Source organism: Phragmites australis, chromosome 11 (genome assembly GCF_958298935.1).
Source record: "Phragmites australis chromosome 11, lpPhrAust1.1, whole genome shotgun sequence".
Classification (NCBI taxonomy): domain Eukaryota; kingdom Viridiplantae; phylum Streptophyta; class Magnoliopsida; order Poales; family Poaceae; genus Phragmites; species Phragmites australis.
This window is the reverse complement of record NC_084931.1, coordinates 27,715,036-27,736,017: the sequence shown is the minus strand read 5'-3', so window position 1 is coordinate 27,736,017 and position 20,982 is coordinate 27,715,036. Positions and strand designations below refer to the sequence as shown.

General features: G+C 47.3%; 3 protein-coding genes across 3 annotated transcripts; 1 reads left to right on the top strand and 2 right to left on the bottom strand.

Moving 5' to 3' along the window:
- Positions 1-2,445: 2,445 nt before the first annotated feature.
- On the bottom strand, positions 2,446-3,687 carry LOC133883971 (RING-H2 finger protein ATL66-like). Its single transcript, XM_062323383.1, has one exon. The coding sequence runs from the start codon at positions 3,408-3,410 to the stop codon at positions 2,871-2,873; it is 540 nt and encodes a 179-aa protein (XP_062179367.1). The 5' UTR covers positions 3,411-3,687; the 3' UTR covers positions 2,446-2,870.
- An 11,217-nt stretch (positions 3,688-14,904) lies between these two features.
- Positions 14,905-15,667, top strand: LOC133885543 (uncharacterized). The gene is made up of 2 exons (XM_062325272.1): positions 14,905-15,410; positions 15,484-15,667. The coding sequence occupies exons 1-2, from the start codon at positions 14,988-14,990 to the stop codon at positions 15,556-15,558; spliced, it is 498 nt and encodes a 165-aa protein (XP_062181256.1). The 5' UTR covers positions 14,905-14,987; the 3' UTR covers positions 15,559-15,667.
- Positions 15,668-16,240: 573 nt separating this feature from the next.
- On the bottom strand, positions 16,241-19,312 carry LOC133885023 (ammonium transporter 2 member 1-like). Its single transcript, XM_062324648.1, has 3 exons — positions 18,547-19,312; positions 17,491-17,776; positions 16,241-16,956 (listed from the first exon to the last, which is right to left on the bottom strand). The coding sequence occupies exons 1-3, from the start codon at positions 19,171-19,173 to the stop codon at positions 16,406-16,408; spliced, it is 1,464 nt and encodes a 487-aa protein (XP_062180632.1). The 5' UTR covers positions 19,174-19,312; the 3' UTR covers positions 16,241-16,405.
- Positions 19,313-20,982: the final 1,670 nt, after the last annotated feature.

The window sequence follows — 20,982 nt, the reverse complement described above, 5'->3', positions numbered from 1 at the left end:
CGGCAACTTGCATCGTGCGCAATGGCATTCCGCATTTCGCTCCTCGGTCGATCTGAGCCAGCTAAAACGGCTGCTCCACCGTGCAACGAGTGGGGAGCGCATAGGCATGCAGAAGCGCGTGCAGGAACATGGCGATCGGGCGGCTCCGTCTTCCGGCCCCATGTCTCGAATAGTCCAAGTGCAATCACTCCTCACTTCCGAACCTAAGCTTCTTCTTGCTTGCGGAAAAGACAGGCATCGACTTCCACTATTATAATCACGGTTAAAAAACCGACAGTAATCGTTCAAAACTCATGATAACTGACTTTCTCAGTTCGATTCGGTTTCAGAAACCAAATGGTAACCGAATTTGAATTCAAAAAATTAGAAAAAAATAAAAAATAAAAAAATTCAAAAAAAAAATTCTTAAAAAAAACTAGACACAATTCTAAGACCTTCTGTGATTTTTTTTTTCAAAAATAATATTATTTGCATCATATTCTATAGGGAGGAAGTTTGAAAAAAATGAAAAAATTTGAAGCGAGCGGCTCAGTTATTAACTCATGTTAAGGAAAGTTTAACATGCAAACACATATTTTTCTTGTGTAAAACGTATTTTAAGAGAATCTTTAAAATTGATTTCACTTTATTTAGAGTTTTATTAATTTCTCTACGATTTTTACAAAGTTCACAAGCATAAAGTGAATATGTTAAGAAACAGCACTGTAATTAATTTTTTCATGTCTACTATTATTTTTCCTACGTAAATCATAGTATAAATAAGCTAATGAAAGTGGTTTCACTAATTTTGAGGTGTGATGAGTCAATTATGAATTAATATAGGCGCAACACGTTTACACAATCATGCATGTTACAATAACTAATTCATGAGTTCATGTATTTTTAAAAAATATAGGATCATGTAAGAAGACTAACAAAATTAGTTTCATAATTTTTGGATTAGCAAAGAGTAAACTATGCATTTAACTTGGTTTAACAAATACAATTTCTCGTAGAAAATTTTGAACTTTTTATTAGTATAAATACTTTTATCATGTAGATCATGTTACAAGGAAACCAACAATATTTGTTTCACTTGATTTGAAACTCAGATGAATTAGTTATTGATTTTACAAGATTGAGATAATTTTTGGATTTTTTGTTAAACTTCACTAAAAATCGAGAAAACCGCTCGATAAATCGAGAAAATCGAGCGGTTACCAAGAAAACTGAGCGGTTACCGACAATGAAAAAATTCGAGAAAACCGCTCGATAAATTGTAAAAACCGCTCGGTAACCGATCCGAACCAACCGGTTACCAACGGCTAAAATCACAAAAATTTTTCTCCAAATTTTAAATTTTACCAAATAAATTTTGTCTGAATTTTTTTAAATTTTCGACCGGTTACCACGATAACCACGAATTTTTAGTTACCATCGGAGTTAGGTAGCCGAGCCCGATCAGTAAGGTGAACCCTGATTACAATACCCCGGTTCTTCAAAGCAAGTAGTAGTGCACCTGCACCTGCACTGGAACCACTGGCTGATGATATGTTTAGCGATAACCCCATCCTGTCTGCTTGTCACCTTTTCAAATCTACTTGCCGAAGCTGGATTTAAATACTGCAAGTGCAGGGTGGGACAGACATGGAGCACACTGAACACCAGTTTTGTTACCTTTCATCTTTTGGTTAGCGAATATCGTCGGCCGATCGACTTGCTACTTCCTAGTTTGCTGCTGCTCTTCAATGTTCTGGATCATAACGAATGTCCCACTTGGGGTAAAGCGGGAAAAGACATCAGGAGTGCATGCGTGAAGACTAATCAAGCCTCTACCTTAAAATATTACACTCAGAGACGGATCTAGTCTAAAAATTAAACAGTGCATATCAGTTAATGAGCATTTAGAACTAAAAAAATCTAAGTCCAGTTACATCCATCCATTGGAAAACGATAATTTACAGGGGCTACAGTACACTACCCTAATACAAATTCAAGGCAGTCTGCGAGTCAACCAACTATATATTATAATTTAAAAAGAGAAGAATCAGTCAGATGTCACAATCATTGATCAACATCTCCTTCCCTCCTCCCCTTCGTATCCTTTTTACTCAAACCCACAACACACTGTGGCACACTACTAGGGAGCTCATACCTTGGAGACTCCGCGAGCCTCGAAACTAATCATAATCGCAAGCGAATCTTGATCTAGAGGAGGACTAATCATAACCGCAAGCCAACCTCGCCCTAAGGAGGACGACGCAACCATCAGGCACAAAACCCAATGCACATGAATTGCTAGAAATATGCCCCTTTTGCCCACAAATTTATACAGCCAGTATTTTTTAAGCTTGTACGATTGTGATCTTAGGGGAAAAAAAACATATTTACAAGATTGCACATTTATATATGGGCAGTGGAATCAATCAAGACAAAATTAAAGGGTCCAAACAGAGAGAACTAATCAAAGGCAACTTTGCACGTGGCAGTGCTGCAGTTAAGGTTTTTTTTTAAAGCCAATGCTACAGTTAACTAACATAGATTCCACTTGAACCACCACCGCATACATTACATTCTCTAGGGTTATAAATACTCAAAAGGTATGTACGGCCTACACCACCTTTCCCTTGGATTGGAGCCTTGAACAGAGAAGCCCGGCGAGGTGAGCCCACCCCGACCTCCAAAGAACGCCTGGGAGGGCACTTGGGGCAGCACAGGCACTGCATTTCCGACACACTTCGCCGAGCCATTGGCGATTATAGGCCCTAAAAAACCCCACTCACTACGAGAAAACCTGACGCGGCCAAGGCGGCCATGATTAAGTGGCGCGCTGATTTAAAAGGCCGGATCCGGCGGTGCCACAGGTGGGGCCTGCTTGACATGAGCGTCGTTCACACGGCGGAGTCGTTGCCGTTGACGTCGGGTTTGGCGGCGGCGGCGGCGAGGAGGAGGCACCGGCAGAGCGGGCAGCTGGCCTGCGACCGGAGCCACGCGTCGACGCAGTCCGGGTGGAAGCAGTGGCCGCACGGCGGGAGCGCCTTCACCTTCTCGCCGGCCACCAGCGCGCTGATGCATATCGAGCACAGCGCCGCCTGGTCGTCGACCTCGCCGGTGCCTTTCACGGCGAGGGGCGGCAGCGACGCTGGCGGCCGGTACAGCGTCACGGGCAGGCTGCGGATGGCGTCGGCGTCGAGGCCGGTCAACGACGTCGCCGTCGCCGACGACGAGGCCTCCGCTTCCCGGTGGGGCACGTAGCGGTGGCACCTCCAGCGGAAGTAGAGGCAGATCGCGACGAATATTATGACGGCGAGGAGCAGTCCCACGAGCAGCGGCACGTCGCGACCGTGCACCGCGAAGTTGCTGTCGCCCACGTCCCCGTAACGCCACCGCATCACATGGATTCCCCCCGCGGCGCTCTCCTGCGCTGCCATCTCTCGCCGTCGGCAACTCGCAGCAACGCGCACACTCACTATATGCGGATGTGGTGGAGGCGCATGGGAGACCGGGCGGCTTGTGGTCAAGCCCTCAAGGTAGGCGGGCGAGCCCTCAAAGTAGGCGGGCGGCGGCGCGGGCGATCAAGCCAGCGACGAAGCTTCGGCACGTTTGCGCGCAAGTGGCGCGGTGGCGTGTGGTGTGGCTTGGCCCGATCCGAGGAGGTGAGCTTGGCGACGAGCGCGGCGAGAGCGATCGGGAGTGTGAAATGCGATGGGTGTGGTTATAAATTTTTGAAAGAGGCCGACCGTCCCTTTTAAGGTTGGCAAAAGGGTACCGCGCCAGTAGTGGGCGTCAGCCGTCAGCCAGTGGAGCAACAAGGAATTTTTTTAGCCTTTTTTAATTAATATTTTATTAATAGCCCTTCGAAACTAGGTTTTCAGAAAGTAACAACTTTGATCACGCCAAGTTGTAAGGTGGCAGTAGCGAATAATAGGATTGCATTAGGAATCTTTAGAATTTGATTTAAATTTGAACTAAACCATGAATACTTGGATCAAAATCAAATCCGCTTTTGTTGAAACAAGCTCTTATATTGTACTGGAGTAATAGAGATCGATCTGCCGGTGAGTAAGATTCCGGGTCCGGGGCTATGTCGGCTCGAGATGTTCCGGTCGTTTTAGGGCTCATCTGACTCGTTCCCGCGCTTACTTGGAAAGATCCGGTCGCTCACTAGCGTCTGAACCTCATCAGTCGTGGTAGACTTGTAGGAGCTGTACTGTTGGGTCATGGACGACGGTCAATGCCGAGTTGTAACGTGCGACATGTATTCAGGCGAACAAAGTTGACTTGCATGTACAATGACTATTCAGCTATGAGTCGGGCAATTATTCGGTACACATATCATGCATGTGTAATTGTATATACTTGTGGACGGCCATTAGATCGAGGTCGCTGTCCATTCTGCCTACAAAATGGGAGCTGTCTAAGATGACGGGTTAAACACAGTCTAATACGACACGCAATACGCTGGATCGATCGGTGTGCACATGTGTCGTCGTCTGGCATGGTTCTGTCTTCCCGGAAAATATAATTCCACATACTTTATATACATACTATCTATCTCAGTTGTTTATCTATCTCATCTAATATTCATCTATATATTAATTTTTTTTATTATATGATTTTTTTACCTAAGAGCACGGGGATCCTGAAAAGACGTGCGTACCAACTGCTAGTGAAATTTTGTGTTCCGTTTTCTGTGGCGCGCACACACTAACACTTAGCAAAGCTCTGCAAGAGCCCTGCTGATACAAACTGTGTACATGTTGACGCATACGCATTTTCGGCAGAATCTACATGGACTGCTCGAAGAAAGCCTCAAACCAAAGCTGTACGCCTGTCATCCGTACGGCTATTAATCATGCATCTATCGATCTTGCTCCGTACTCAGCTTGGCAAATAATTCACCACAGATCGGTTGTTCAAAACAAAAAAGTGCATCTCACAAGTTGACACACATGGTGCGACGTTACGTGCAATCCACGGTCTCGCGGGCGATCCAGGTGAACGCTAGCTTAGCCCACTGCTCCCTTTGAGCTCGAGATAAGGCTGAGAGCCAGAAAAGGGCACCCGTGCATGGACCCCGGGCGAGACCTAAGAGCTCGATCATCATTCCATATCACCAGCTTGCTTCACTACACAAATCACCATCCTTTTCACAATCCTATCTCGTCGATTATTTATTGACACTAACAGCGACAGGGGCACGCGGCAAGCGGCTGAAAAGGGCAGGATTAAAAGCCGGGAACCGTGTGTCTAATCGCCCAAGGCACAGGCATCATGGTTTGTGAAAAATATCCTCGGCCGACAAGGCACGATAAGACGCCGCTTTCCGTGCTTCATCTCAATCTGTTGGCGTGAATGGTTCAATATATACCTTGACGCAAGTATTCCTCTGGGAGCCTACTCCTCCTCAACGCTCTTCGTCAGCCTTGGTGCCCGATTCCTCTGGGCTTATCCTTGCGTCGGTAGACTAGGCCAGAGAGTCTTTAGACGTCAGATCTGATTCTGTTAACGTGTTGATAGCTACGATGGTTAGCTCCTGTAAACCTGGTGTAAACTTCTATATAAGCAACTCACCTGCACAAGATCCAGCAGGGTTTGCATTCTATTGTCTCACAATCTGCTGCCTTTCCTGGGCATGTAGCTCAGTGCAGTCTTGATGAGTAGTGTAGCTTTTACTTGTGTAGGTCGGGTCGGGCGGTCGTTCGTGCGAGAGGAAAGGCGCATACGGGCCTGCCTAGGCTGCATCCGGCATGCATGAAATGATGAAATGTGCGACCTAGCTGTGGGAGAAGAGGAAGCCGGCGTTTCCAGCCGGGCAAAGTGCCATCTCTCGGCCAACACCGCGCACTACCCGGCCGGCCCTGGCGGCACGACCCTTCGTCCTTTTCGTGCAGTTTCCATCATGGCTACGATCTACTTGCTGTACGTGCGAGTGCAAGTAGGCAAAGGATCTCCTTCTGCAACAACAGAGATGCACATCGGCGTTGACGTGCGCGCACCGTATGAGATAGAACGTTGTGCGATTGGATGGATCGGTCCTTTGTTGAGTTGGCTTGTATCTGCTGACCATGACGAGATCCAGTTGATGTGGCAGATGTGCCCACTGGAAGGTGCGCGAAAGCGGTCCAGGTGGGAATGTGAGATGAATGGATCTTGATCGGGTAAATATCAAAAGATGCAACGGTGAGTGCATGTCTGATGCTAAAAGTTCGTGTGACCACTGTAGCACGATGATGGGATCGTTGAAGCTGGTCTGACGGATTGAATCAGTGCGGCGAGAGGATGGCAGGTGATGAGATGAGATGGACCAACGGAACTGTCGATCTATCGCCGCTACAGGATAAAACTTGTTCATGCACAACAAGCATAAGGCCCAAAGTGGTGAGGGCCTGTTGCATCTTTTAGCCGTGTTCTTCTGGTATGAAGTGACATGCATTATCGCTGTCATTCTGTCAAGTGATCGGGGAGGGATGTGTTGTGCTAGCGGCCCACCGCTACAGATGCAGATAAGCTGCCAATGCTGTGTCAATACAGCGTCATAATTGAGAACGAGCGGTAGCTTGTTTGGCAAGTCGTGAGGTGAGGTGGCATGTTGCCCACCAACATTTAATTCTAAGATCAGCGCGGATGTCTTATAGGAACTCGTCTCTAAATAGGTATGTATATATACACGTATTAAGTAGGGTGTGCGTGTATACACACCGAGAATATAGAGCTCTCTAATATGTCTCTAACGTGTATATGAACACACACGTGTGTGTATGGAGCATAGGTGTGTGGTGTGTGTGGGAGTCATATTTGTCCTAGTATGTACCTTTTAAAAATAAAGCGTCATAATTTGATTTTATAACGTGCTGGTAGTAGTCTAATAATATTTGTTTCCTTGCAAATTTTCCCTTTTTTAAGTAACTAGTATAAAAAAATTTAATTGTGTATGTACCAGCTTTATCATTAATTAATATTTTATCTTGCTATCACTCTTCTTTTCTGTCACTACCATGCCTGCTTCTTGATAGATATAATTTAAACTTGAGTCTATCATAACAATATTTTCATATATTCGGGTACTATATTATCATTTATTTGCTCTATTTTATGCATATTCTGCTATGTGGATATTTATTATTGTTCTTACTATTTCAATCGAATAACTTTTGTTTGATTGGAAGGTCACACTACATCGTATGCGTGGTCTACGAACGGTGCTTTTTCCTATCGCTTTCCCGTATCCTTTTATATCGTTTCACTCATGCGTCCTACTCTGCAGATCAATAGTTTTGTTCATGCCCATTGTTGCTGCTAGAAGTTATGGTTCCACCATTAATAATCAGCAGGCTACGTCTTGCTTTACCACTGGCTAATGCTACAACTTCAAGCTACATGGTCCATGTCCAGTGCAACAGCGCCTATATCCTACCCTATTGATCCTTGTCTTTATCCATGCCATTGGTCGTTCGGATCGCTTGGCTAATTTTTTTTTTCATTGCATCCATCTCATTCGTCCATCATAGATACATGGTTTGTGCTTGTCTCTTGGTTTAACACCACTACTGCACCTATCCCCTTTCAGTAATGTAAAGCGGGGAGTAACATCGGCCAGTCAAATTGCCAATCTATCTGTATCGTTTGGAGGGAGAGAGAATATGTTATATTGTTTTTTCTCTTTGCGTGGAAACTTGTTTTGAATAGACTGGTATTTCTTTTTACACCTCTCGTATTGAGCTATGCTTTTATTTTTTTCTATTATACTTTACATTGAAATATCATTTGAATTTGCAACTTTGAACTCTTAAATGCATGTAGTGTGCAATAAACTTATGCATTAATTAAATTACATCATCTTTTTTTCCTGACATTTGGCTTTATTTGTTTAGTAATGTCCGATGTGGGTAATAGAGAAGCAAATATAAGGGTATTTTGGGTTTACCTTTACGTAATGGCAGATAGATAATTTTTAAATATGTATATGGACACTTTACTTTCATTTTTTCTCTTATTAGCGTAGTAATATCTAGGCCTTCAGTGAGAAAGCGGATGCTTCGTTTGTTAGGCCCTGTTTATTTCGGATCGTAAAAGCTGGATTGTGATCAAAATCTAAAAACTGAAATAAATAGCTGGATTGTAAAAGTTGGATTGTGATCATAATCCAAAATCAATTCGTCTTCCACCAGATTGTAATAATTCATAATTCCAGATTTTACAATCCAGCTTTTTATAATCTACAATCTACAAGCTGCTTATCACAATCTTCAGGTAAATTACTAATATATAATATAATAGATAATACAACCGATATATTAATCAAATACCCCGCTGGCAAGCTTTGCGCTAATTCGATGTTCATCCTTCACATGAACCAAGAAACTACAGACTTGCCTCCCAAAAACACCGATGTGTTCTCTATAGTCTACCCCAACTCTGTTTGGTTCACGTCCCTCGTAATCCATGCCAAATTTTGGCATTACCAATTCGCAGGCAAGAAAATGGCATTTGGATTGCGGGCTTTAAAATTAGAGGGTAACACCATTATACCAGGACATTGGCCAACAAAAACTCTTTGGATTACCAAACCAATACCGTGCGTATGATATATGGAGCCCACATGTTACTGCTTTTTTATATCAAAACATATCCAACGTAAATCTTGATTTGTTGAAAATTGTAAGGAACCAATGGTACAAACGGATTGCAAATTAGGAAATATAATGAATAGAACATCTTGTATATCCACTCGGGAGTTGCCACATGGCCCATGGGAGGGGGACGGAGAGGGTGGGCAGCAGGAGCGTCAAATTTTGGCGAGTGTTTTTTTCGCCCGCGCTGTGCGAACGTTTTGACACGCAACTGTGTTGGATGTCACCAAATTTTGTTGGCAATGCTAAATCTTGGTGGAGAATCGAACGTTTGCCTAAGTCCGTGGGCATTTCTAAATTTTTGTAAGATTTGTGTGGGTAGTAAACCAAATAGCGTTGTTTTTCGTGGGAGAAATATTTAAATTTCTTTGTGTTTGACAAAATTAGTTACGAATGTGCCTGTCAGTGACATGGGAACCAAGGGTCTCTGAGTTCTGAGGTCAGGACAGCAAAAAACCATGTGGCGCCATCCCTCGTCTCCCCGAGGTCCGAGAAGACCGAGTTTCGGGAGGGGTGCTCGGGGTCATGAACAGTGGTCCTCGAGTACCCGAGTTCCCCGAGGACCCGAGAAGACACAGTTCTGGGAGAGGGCGTTCGGGGCCATGAACAGTGGTCCTCGAGTACCCGAGTTCCCCGAGGACCCGAGAAGACACAGTTCCGGGAGAGGGCGCTCGGGGCCATGAACAGTGGTCCCCGAGTACCCGAGTTCCCCGAGGACCCAAGAAGACACAGTTTCGGAAGAGGGCACTCGGGGCCATGAACAGTGGTCCTCGAGTACCCGAGTTCCCTGAGGACCCGAGAAGACACAGTTCCGGGAGAGGGCGCTCGGGGCCATAAACAGTGGTCCCCGAGTACCCGAGTTCCCCGAGGACCCGAGAAGACACAGTTCCGGGAGAGGGCACTCGGGGCCATGAATAGTGGTCCCCGAGTTCCCGAGTTCCCCGAGGACCGAGAAATGGCATATCCGGGAGAGGGTGCTCGGGGCAATGAACAGTAGTCCTCGAGCACCCGGAGTTCTCCGAGGACTTGAGAAGCTCCTTACCGGTGGACCCCACAAGGGCTCAGCGTTGAGGTGTCAGTTGTGAGAGGTCCGATATTGCATTTAAGAGGGAGCGTGGCCTGTCACTTCCAACCACTCCCCCCACGCATGCTGTCAGTCCCTGCCACTGCCTGGCGGGGAGGCGTGGGGACATTTAATGTAGCGGGTCCCATCACGCGTCATCCGGCGCGCTTTGGGATATCGTCGCTGGGCTCGAGGCTTATCGCCTGCCCCCCTGCTGTGTCAGGCCCGCTCTGACCAAGTGGGCGTGCGAGGTGGTTCGACGGCTGCCCGGTGGGCCCCCCTCCTGCAACGGCTAAAGCCGCACGTAATGGGTGACAAGACCGGCCGGGGATGCACTTTTCAAGCTCCCGTAACATCAAGCTGAAGCCCATGATGATTGCTTTCTATTTATAGCCCCTGAGGACTCGTGCCCTCCTTTCTGGGCACGCCAAGCCTCCCCGGTAGTATAAAGGGGGGGGGAGCACCCCGATGACAATGAGAAGCAAAAAACAGGCTTTACAAGACCCAGCCAAAGATAAGCTCATGAAGTTCAACAGACGCAGGCAAGCTAACGAAGGCAGGACACACGAAGCTCTAGACTTAGACAGAAATCCTTGTAACACAAGAGATCCACAAAGAGGTATTTCCAAAGCATTAAATAGCATACACACAGGAGTAGGGTGTTACACTCTATGCGGTCCGAACCTGTCTAAAATCCCCTGAGCATTTATTTCCTCTAGCATCCGATCATCCGTCCCACCTGTATCTCATTTACTCTCATTAATTCATGTACGAGGTAGATTCAGAATCATTCCATCGGCTGAATCTCAAGGGGGTCCCTCCGGATCCCCGCTTGAGGAGTTCATCCCCCGACAGTGCCAGTATACTATTGTATATAAATAATCAAATATAAAGATGCAGAGACAATGAAGTAGGTCAAGAACATAAGCGGCACTGATTTTACGTGGAAAATACTCATAGGAAAAAAACCACGGTTGCCCGAAGGCAATACTCACTATTCACTATATGAAGAGAGTTATCAGTGCAAAAAGGTTATCAGTGCCGGTTGAAAAACGGTTCCACCGTCGGTTTTTCAACTGGCACTCTTCACTCGGTACTGATAGTTAGCTACTATTAGTGCTGGTTGCCCACCCGACACTATTGATATTTTCAGACAATAAAGAAAGAGAAAATTCGTGTTTCGCGGATCTGAAACTCGCTGTTTTATGGATTCGAACTGCTGTATTGTATAATTGTATATGTATCGCGGAAGTACCAGTATACCAACGTATACGAAAGAACAGGAGACAAAATGTAATTGAAACATGTAACTTTATTCATTCATTATTGAAATCATCAAGTACAGTTTTATAGATACAATGTCTCACACATACACACATACGCACACGCCACCGACTATTTTTCTTCTGGCGGTTGCTGATTCTGGTTCCCGTGGTCTCGCAAGACCTCGGTTAATTACGTCCGGCTTTTTGGACAACCTCCGATTAAGCTGCTGCTGATCGTCATTTGGTCATCTCCGAGTCTGCAAGGCTGTAGATACACGCATCAAAGACAAAGCAGAGTGAGAGTTTTTATGGATTGATTATATATATCCCGAGTCATCATCGACCAAAGAGCCTCAGAATCTATGATCCCTCATCATCGGCCTTGACCTCAGGTACTACAAGGAAATAGAGAGAGAGAGAGTCTAGCTACACGGTAATTCACCAGCTATAACCTCGTGGGAGCCTAGCAAACTGCACAGCGTCACTACACTCCTATCTACCACCTCCTGACCTTAGCGGCATCCCATAGGCAACAACATCATCGTCATCGGCCATGTCCGCATGCAGCCAGCCACAAAGGCGACTCAACACATAGGCAAAAGGGTAAATAAAAGTGAGCCACAAAGACCATGAGCACAGTAACAATTGATAGCAAAGAGCCACCAAGCATCAACAACAGGTGATACAAGACCAACAATAACAGTTGATGATAATAACCTGTCAATAGCAGGAGCAAACAAGAACATGCCTCCCCAACTGATCATCAAAGCCAAAAGGGGATGATAACAGCAAGTCACAAAAGAGAACAATACCATCAGCCAGCACACTGCACACCAGTTAAATTATAAACTCACATAAGAGGACATGAACATGACCAACCATGCCACTAGCTCACAGATTAGTAAGATGCTCAGATAACCACAAGGTCGGCCATAATAAGCAGATGACCAACAACACAGGATCACAAAACATAGGACCCAAGCTTCTGCTATCAGCCCAGCAAGGAGAACATAATAACAGCTACCATCACCAAGCCACTGGGACAACAAAACTACCAATGCGGTAATAGGTAAAAGAAACCAACAACCTTCTCAGTCTAAGGGTCTCCTCAATATTAAGGCCACAACGAGATTGAACTAAAGGGAACAACATGATCAGTGATCCACCATAATAATCAGCCAATCATCAATGGCAACGACATTGTGAGCATAAACCAATTTATCCACAGCACTCATCAGCTATATCTACCTTGCGGTAAAGCTAACAGCTGGCCAATAGCTCAAAGCGATGACAGACCAAACGACGACCAATACATATATATACATACATATATGTATGTATATATGTATATGTATGTATATATGTATATATGTATATGTATGTATATATGTATATGTATGTATGTATGTATATGTATATATGTATGTATATATGTATATGTATGTATATATGTATATGTATGTATGTATGTATATGTATGTATAAACAGTATAGTTGCGATCTACCAGATAGATCAGTTACTATAAATATAAATGGTCGTAACTTGATACCTCTGTGCCCACCCTCAGTTACAATATAAAAGCAGTATAATTACGATACACAAGATACATCAGTTACTATAAATATATATGGTCGTAACTATAATATTTTCGGAGTCGCAACTAGACTGTTTTTGGGATCGTAACTGGTCGGGATCACAACTATACTGCTTTTGAGATCGTAACTGACCCAGTTACGATCCCAAAAGCCGTCTAGTTGCGATCCGCAATATAGTTACTATCTACAAAAATAATATTATGCTGTAACTATATAACGATTCTAAAACTTCATTAAAATATAGATTTTATGGATCTTATTTTGTTAAGCGTATTTTTTTTTCAAAATATACTTCAAACGGATCCAAAATCGAATATATGATTTTAGAGATCATGCATTTTAATGATTTGAATCAACAGAAAAATCTCCGTTGCATGCACTGGTGAGTAGAGTTCATGTGTGCGTGGCATCAACGAATTTACTCTCTTTATTTGTTGAGTCATGTAAGACTCAGCTGACTCGATCGACCGTATCACCATGAGAAATCTTGAGCTATCAGTATACCGCTATTGAGGTAACTTCTCTCACTTCCAACTTAATTATATCAGGCCCAAAAAAAATATCAGGGCAAATATTGTATAATAGATGAATAAACCTAACTTTTTATGAGGACGTGGCAAAATCCCATCTTACAAGTGTCATAGTCTAGACCGGACTTTTGGAGGAAATGCTAATCGTTTAACATTAACCAGATCAAGATCCGGTTAGCACTTGCCAAAAAGATCTTAGTTAGACGCAACTGGCAGGGTAAAGAATAATGCTATTTTTAGTAATAAAGAAACTATCGAATATTTGTTTTTTTGCTAATTTACCAAATTCGTATAGAGAACGGTTCAGATTGTCTGATATACAACCACCTACTTGTGTAGCTATTTTGTTTGGAAGTTGGCTGCATAATGTAGACTCAATATTAAGACCCTAAAGTTATGGTCGGAACAAGCACTTTATGTTGGATTATATAGTTGAGTAGAAATGATATTATTTTTATAAGGTAAGAACTTACATGCAGGTTATCTTCAGGAACTCACCGGATCCGATTTTGGTCATTGCTTAAAAAGGATATAGCATGAGAGAGGATGAATGGGCATGCCATATCCTAAAGACAACGATAATAGAGATATTCATCAAGCATGGGTGGCTGTTTATTAATAGGTTTTGTGCTTGATTTGGTTTTATTTCTATCATGATTGGTCATGTGACTTATTGCTATTTGTTGGCATTTCCTTTGCAGCCTGTGGCTAAAACTTATAATAATAGATGGTTTAGTGTATATCTTATGCAGAGACTGAAATAAAAATATTCATTTATCTAAAAAAGATTTGAAAGGGGCTACGTTAGAGGGTTGGGTTAGGGATGTGGGTTCACCATTACCGGTGACCTTCGAGGGAGCCTTGGGCGGTTTGTTGGCCCGGCGGTGGGAGGCATATGCGGCGGGGGGTGAGGGGTTATAGAAGTTAGCGGTGGTAGGATTGAGGTGACGGTTGTGACATCGCAGGCGGCGCGACGATGCAACGATTTTATCGTCGGCCATGGGGGTGGATGTTAGAGGCAGACGGCGACGGTGGGGGAGACGGCGTGGGTGCAGACGGAGCTCGCCGGAGTTGATGGAGGTCATCGAAAGCTCTGGAAGATGGTCACGTGGGGAGGAGAGGTCGTCAGGCGGGGCTATGGTAGGCAGTGGTTTGTGCAAAGCTCGTCGAAGCTAGGGGTTGCATGCAGCTGCTGCTGCAGGGGATGGACGGTCGTTGAGAACAAAGAGGAATGGAGTGAGTGGGGAAGAAGCGGGAGCAGTGGACAAGGTGCTAACCAAATCTCGTTCTGGTTCACATTAACCAGCTAGAGCCCCACTTTTGAACCTTAAACGGTGCTAGAAGGGCCGTGCCAAACCTAGCCCACGTATGTTGGCACCGGGCCAGCCCACTCGGACCGGTGCCGACGCTCATAAGCCAAGCCCAATTAGGTTCGAACCGGTTCATCAGGAGAAACACGGATACGGCCCAGCTAAAAGATTGGCGCTGGGAACAGAAAGTCAGAAATCCAAATCCGTCACCACTTTTCCAGAATTTCCTCCGCCCGGAAGGGCAATGGCGCGAGCGTCGAAGCTCGAAACATCTCGACGAAGCCGGACACATGAGCCCCATAAACCAATTCACTAGTGCTAATCGCTAATAGATGCTGGAACCTGTTTTTGCGCGAATCTTCTCATGGCCGGTCCCGCCTACTCCCGTCCGGAAAACACGACACGACTCCTGCCGCCGACACCACGTACTCCTGCCGCCGCCGCGCCACGCGTCCGCCGAACGCCACCCGCCAACGCCGCTGCCGTCCTCTATTAAACCCCACGTACGCGGCCCTCGTGGTCGTCGAGCTCGCAAGAACCAGCTTAGCTAGCTACTCTAGAACACTCGGCAAAAAGGACGCACACGCGGTGCGAAGGCAGAGCAGATCGCGATGGCGCAGGAGAGCTTGAGGCTGGTGTCGCACCCGATCGCGGCGCACGACGGGCGGCTGCCGCGGCAGTACACGATGGAGGGGCAGGGCGCGAAGAAGGACATGTCGCCGCCGCTGGAGTGGTACGGCGTCCCCGAGGGGACGCGGTCGCTGGCGCTGGTGGTGCAGGACATCGACGCGCCCGACCCGGAGGGCCCCATCGTGCCGTGGACGCACTGGGTCGTGGCCAACATCCCGCCCACGACAAAGGGCCTCCCCGAGGGGTTCTCCGGCGGCGGCTCCGGCCGCGAGTACGGCGGCTTGCAGGAGGGCATCAACGACTGGAAGCAGCCCGGGTGGCGCGGGCCCGTCCCGCCCTCCCGCGGCCACCGCATCCAGTTCAAGCTCTACGCGCTCGACGACGAGGTGCACCTTGGGAACAAGGTATGCGTACGTGTGAAAATGTTCCAATGGCTGCTCTGAAACAGAGGCGTCATTAATCTGCGATTAATTGCAGGTGACGAAGGATAAGCTCGTGGAGGCCATCGAGGGGCACGTGCTGGGAGAGGCCGAGCTGGTCGCCGTGTTCTAAGGAGTCGTTGCCACGTACTACCATGGTCTCTGACATCGTTGTTGGTGTACCCTGTATACATCTTCCAACCTTGTAATTTCGATCTAATAAAAGGGAACCTACCTATGCTTGTAGAGCGATATCTTTGCGGATTTGCAATTCAAACGCGATCATTTGCTGCCAATGCAAATTGGTTATCACTAATGTAAGTTGACGGGGGCTACTTGTGCCCAACTGCTAAATGCTACGTACGTACGATGAACTCGCGGTCCAGGCGTCCAGCTCGAACGTTGCGACATGGGCGCGCGTGCTCCGGTGCACGGCCGACGCGACGCGGACAGCACCTCGGCGAAGGCCACGGGCGGACAGCCGGGGCGACGCAGGATTTCAACAGCGACCAGTTTTCGGACCAAAAAGTGGCACGCCGATATTTAGCACGGTCCGTTCTCGGCCTGGCCCAAAATTGCGTTATAATGCGACTCGTTGTAGGCCCAAAACTAGTACGCGAGCTTGAAAAACGATCCGTCTTGGGCCTAAAGTTGGTACACGAATAACCTCGACCCGTTTTCCTTTCCAGAACTAGTTTGTGGACATGAACCAACCCATACCGGGCCAAATATGATACACGTAGAGATGCAAATAGGTAATAATGAGTATTTCTATGTCACTATTAAATTCATTTTTTAATTTTATTAGATGTGAATGAATCTTTAATTTATTTTTTGAGTTTTAAGTCGATCTAATGACTCAAAAATGCCGAACTTACATCCTAGATACACGGATCTGAAAAACAGTGAAGCACCAATCTGTTCTCACAAGAAATGCTAAAAATTCTCTTGTCCTTCCGACCTTCCGTGCGGTCGCGTGCCTACAGCTGGATGGTGACGCCCCTGGCTCCCATGCCGGCCAGCCGTTGTTCCACGGAGCCATCCCTCTCCATGCCGCCGCCGACCCTCGCCGTGTCGTGCCGCGTGGCGTCGAACTTCTCCCCGTCGCCCCACAGCGCGTAGGCCTCCTCCCCGTGCGCGGCGTCGTCGCCGATCATGAGCTGGTCGTCGGGCATCCGCAGCGGTATGACCAGGCCGATGGCGAGCAGGATAAGCGACGTGACCACGACGTTCCAGGCCACCACGAACGCCGCGCCAGCCAGCTGCTTGCCCAGCTGCCCGATCCCGCCGCCGTAGAACGCGCCGCGGAGGCCCGGCACGGGGGACTCGATCTCCAGGAGCTCCGGCGTGGCCAGCAGCCCCGTGAGGACGCCGCCGAGGAGGCCCGCGACAGCGTGGGTGTGGAAGACGGCGAGCGTGTCGTCCACCTTCATGAGCAGCGCTGACTTCTTGTGCAGGATCATCATGGTGAACCACGGCACGCTGCCCGCGAACACGCCCATGATCACGGCGGCCCATGTCTGCACCAGCCCTGCGCGTGCACACGAAAACCTGTTAATCGCGAACATAATTACACATTACAAAAACGAGGAAGTTAAAACGCGAAAACGTTTGCTACTGGATAATAATGCCACTGTCATGTTTTGTCAGCTATTTTTTCCAGCCTGCAAGGCGCCTTATCACGCCGAACTAAAGTATGGTGACTACTGACAAGTGAGGTGCGGCGCCAAGAATGTGGCTCTTGGAAAGCCACAGGTAGCACTATCGCTTGAAAAAACTTTGCTACGTCGTGAGGCGGATACGTTCTCGTCGAGCCTTGCCGCGGTTGGTTACCTGTTGCTTGTTTTCCAGCGTCCTCCTCTGACTATCTACTAGTTTTTGTCATCCATTCTGATTTTGTGACGACGTCGTTGAAGCCCGATATAGCCAAACGTCGAATGCTCTAACAACCCACACGGTCGAGCACAATCAGCAGCTACCATCTTAGCGTCGTACGCGACGCATGGAAGTCTCTGAAATGTACGGAGAAATTGACTGTTGAAAGTAGATAGGAGCGGTTAATTACCTGCGCCGGGGGTGATGCAGACGAGCCCCGTCATCATGCCCTGCACGGCGCCGATGACGGACGGCTTGCTGAAGAAGATGACGTCGAGGCAGGTCCAGGTGAGGAGGCTCGTGGCGGCGGAGACGTTGGTGTTGAGCACGGCCATCGACGCGGCGATGTTGGCGGTGTACGGTGCGCCGCCGTTGAACCCGGCCCAGCCCATCCACAGCAGCCCGCCGCCGACGATCATCAGCAGGATGTTGTTCGGGGAGAACCGCTCCCGGTCGCTCTTCAGCCTCGGGCCCACCTGTCAGACGCACGTGATGACAAGTCATGAGCACCCACCTAGTAGGGCAGTACACTGGCACCACATCTAGTAGGAGCACTCAATTTTGGAGCCTCACTCCGTTACCGATGCAAGTTTTGTTTTTTTATCATCGAGTCCACTTAAAACTCAAAAATTGAATTTAATATCCACTCTAACATAAATAAGTTAAAAAATAAACTAAGTAGTGGTCTAAAACTACTTATTAGGTACATACTTGTATCTCTATTTGCTATGAAATTGACTCTTTCTTGCTGTTGCCATTGCAAAATGACACAACGATTGATACCCAAAACATGAGCAAGTAGATTCGACCATGCAAAGTGACCATCCGTTGGCGGCTGCGGACCGTCACTAGCAAACGTTCACATGTTCCTTGGGTTGGGGTAAAGCTCCTAGCCTTTTCAGGGTGCAGCTATCAGCAACATACTCGTATCATGTGATTGTCAAAAACAGAAAGAAAAAAAACTGCAAGGGGACGCATTCATTTCCTCCAATATGACTTTGAATCTGTGATGCAGTGCGCACTGCGCACCCGTGGATTCCCACAGTAGCGTCCCCGCGAGGAATCCACACTGGCTGCAGGGTCAAACTAATACTGTAGTCTACACCTACCTAACACGTTAGCCAAACCCGAGCCGCCGGAACCGTGAACTCGCCGGCGGCTCGCAACAGAGTGACGTCACCATTCCGGCGACGACGTGGGATCATAAAGAAATGGGAGCTAGCGGCGCGGAGAGGAAGGTACGAACCCAGTAGGCGGCGGTGAAACCGGCGACGCCGGAGGAGAGGTGGATGACGTATCCGCCGGAGTAGTCGATGACGCCCCAGTGGTAGAGGAAGCCGCCGCCCCAGAGGCTGAAGGCGCCGACGGTGTAGGAGAAGAGCAGCCACAGCGGCGTGAAGGCCATCCACGCCTTGATGTTCATGCGGCCCAGCACGGAGCCGGCGAGGAGCACGAGCGTGATGGCGGCGAACTCGAACTGGAACAGCACCAGCGTCGCCTCCGGGTAGAAGGGCTCCGTGCGCGGCTTGTCGTCGTGCGCCGTGGCAGGGAGCGACGCGCGGCGGATAAGGTACCCCTGGGAGAGCGCCACGCCGGCCTTGCCCCAGAACGGCAGCAGCCGCTCGCCGAACGCCATGCGGAACGCCACCAGCACCCACACCAGCAGCGACGACGCGTACGCGTAGAGCGCCATGAAGGCCGAGTTCACGGCCCACTTCTTCTTCACGATGCTGCCGTACAGCACCACCAGCCCCGGCATGGACTGGATGCCCACGAACGTCGCCGCCGTCAGCTGCCACGCGTTGTCGCCCTTGTTCAGCCACTCCGGCACCGCCGGGAGGCTCGCCTCGTACGCGCCGGGCGCGGCCGCCATCTCGCGCTTGCGCACGGCACGAACGAATTGCTCACGTCGCTGGCAGTGCGTCTGCGCGCGCCGGTGCAGGATGGCAGCCGGGAGGAGGCGCGAACCACGAGCCGACGAAGGAGACGCCCGCGCGTTTTGTACGATGCGATGCAAGTGGGACTTTTATACGGGTGATTAACTTGTTCGTGGCTTCATGTACTGGTGCTTGGGTTGAGATTAAATGATTAATTATGCAGATTAACCAAGTGGATCATAATTATACGAGCTCGGAGGGGAGTTCGTGAGGGGCATGAAGCGACCAATAGATGACGAGAGGAACAGAGACCAGCTAGCAAGGTCAACCCGGCAGCCACGAATGGTACGCGGCGTGTTGCGTAGAGCACTTTTCCATCCTTAAATTTATGGGATCTCTTTGCCTGCTCCCTCTAGAATCTAGATGTGACGTCTCTAGTTTGTTTGCAGGAGAGAAAAACCGAGTAGCGCATGTTTGTTTCGGATTTTGAAAAATAACTCGTAGATTGTGGATCGTAAAAAGTTATATTGTAAAAAGTTGAACTTTGAAAAGCTTTTAATTATAGATTTAAATGTTTTTTTAGTAAAAAGAACTTTCACAATCTATGAAAAATTGAAAAAAAAACAGTTTATCAGATTCCTACAATTCAACAAGCGGATTATAAAAAACTATAACAAAAAGTTATCTGTTTGTTACAGCTTGAGATTGTAAAAGCTGAAAATCACAATCCGAAGCTGAAACAAACACGCCTTAGTATATGCCCGCTTTTGTCATTTTCATTGGTGTTAGTTGGAGAAATTCCTAAGTCAAACCTCAATTGGTTTGTCCGGAAGAAAATAGTAGAATCATATGTATTTATATCCAATGTCGCTATACGTCCTATGGAGAAAAGTTGGACGTATTGAGACATGAAGGAGAAAGAATTTGACGGTTCTTCCCACTCCCTTCTTCTCCACACGAAAACAGAATAACTCTACCCCGCTCCGTCTGCCTCATGCCGTCTTCGGTGGCTCTCTCACCGCCGAATCCACACCCACAATTGCACTAACCGCTCCGTTTTGAAGCTCCCCGCCCTGGCACCGGCCCATCCAGTGGTCCTCCGTCGCCTACAGCCGACAATATCCCCTCCACCTCACCGCTCTGCCCCTCCGCCCGCCTCCTCCGTCGGGCCATCTGGCCACTGACCTCCCTCTAAGTCTAGAGATGAAGAATCCTGCTGGAGAAAGCCTCCCCATTCCCTAGCCCCCGTCGGCACGCCATTCTTCATCGCTCTTCATCGCCTGAGCATTCGTCTTTTTCAGGCACCTAAGATTTAGAAAACGTGAAAGAATTTAGCTTTGTGATAAAGGCAATGCTTATCAAGATTTAAGAAACACATGAAATGCACTTAGGGTGTGTTTGGTTACCCGCATGTCCTCAGCTTGATTCGTATGAGTCATGCAGTCTGAGTTGAGACAGGCTGGAGAGATGCAGTAGAGTCTGTTTGGTTGGCTGCATGTGCTCAGCCTGACTGAGAAGAGATTGTGTTTGGTTACCCGTATGAGTATACGTTGCAATACAAAGGAACTCACTTTTTTACCAAATAAACTAGGGTTGAAAATATTTTTATAAATTATTACATCATATAATAAGAATATTAGTGATTTTTTTTATGATTTTTGAAGAATTTTAATTAAATATTAACTTAGGCTTTTTGGATCAAACTAATTAAAATGGGTTGCTAGTGAGCTCTAGTTCGCTCATGAAAATATTTAGAATTTTTAGACCACTCTTGCACCCTTAAATAAAATCGAGAGTTAAATAAA

Excerpts from the sequence above, each read along its gene's own strand:
- LOC133883971 (XM_062323383.1), bottom strand. The coding sequence starts at position 3,410 with ATGGCAGCGCAGGAGAGCGCCGCGGGGGGAATCCATGTGATGCGGTGG.
- LOC133885543 (XM_062325272.1), top strand. The coding sequence starts at position 14,988 with ATGGCGCAGGAGAGCTTGAGGCTGGTGTCGCACCCGATCGCGGCGCAC. Across the intron at positions 15,411-15,483 it reads AGGTGCACCTTGGGAACAAG|GTGACGAAGGATAAGCTCGT; the intron begins GTATGCGTACGT and ends GATTAATTGCAG.
- LOC133885023 (XM_062324648.1), bottom strand. The coding sequence starts at position 19,173 with ATGGCGGCCGCGCCCGGCGCGTACGAGGCGAGCCTCCCGGCGGTGCCG. Across the intron at positions 17,777-18,546 it reads GTTTCACCGCCGCCTACTGG|GTGGGCCCGAGGCTGAAGAG; the intron begins GTTCGTACCTTC and ends TGCGTCTGACAG. Across the intron at positions 16,957-17,490 it reads CTGCATCACCCCCGGCGCAG|GGCTGGTGCAGACATGGGCC; the intron begins GTAATTAACCGC and ends GTGCACGCGCAG.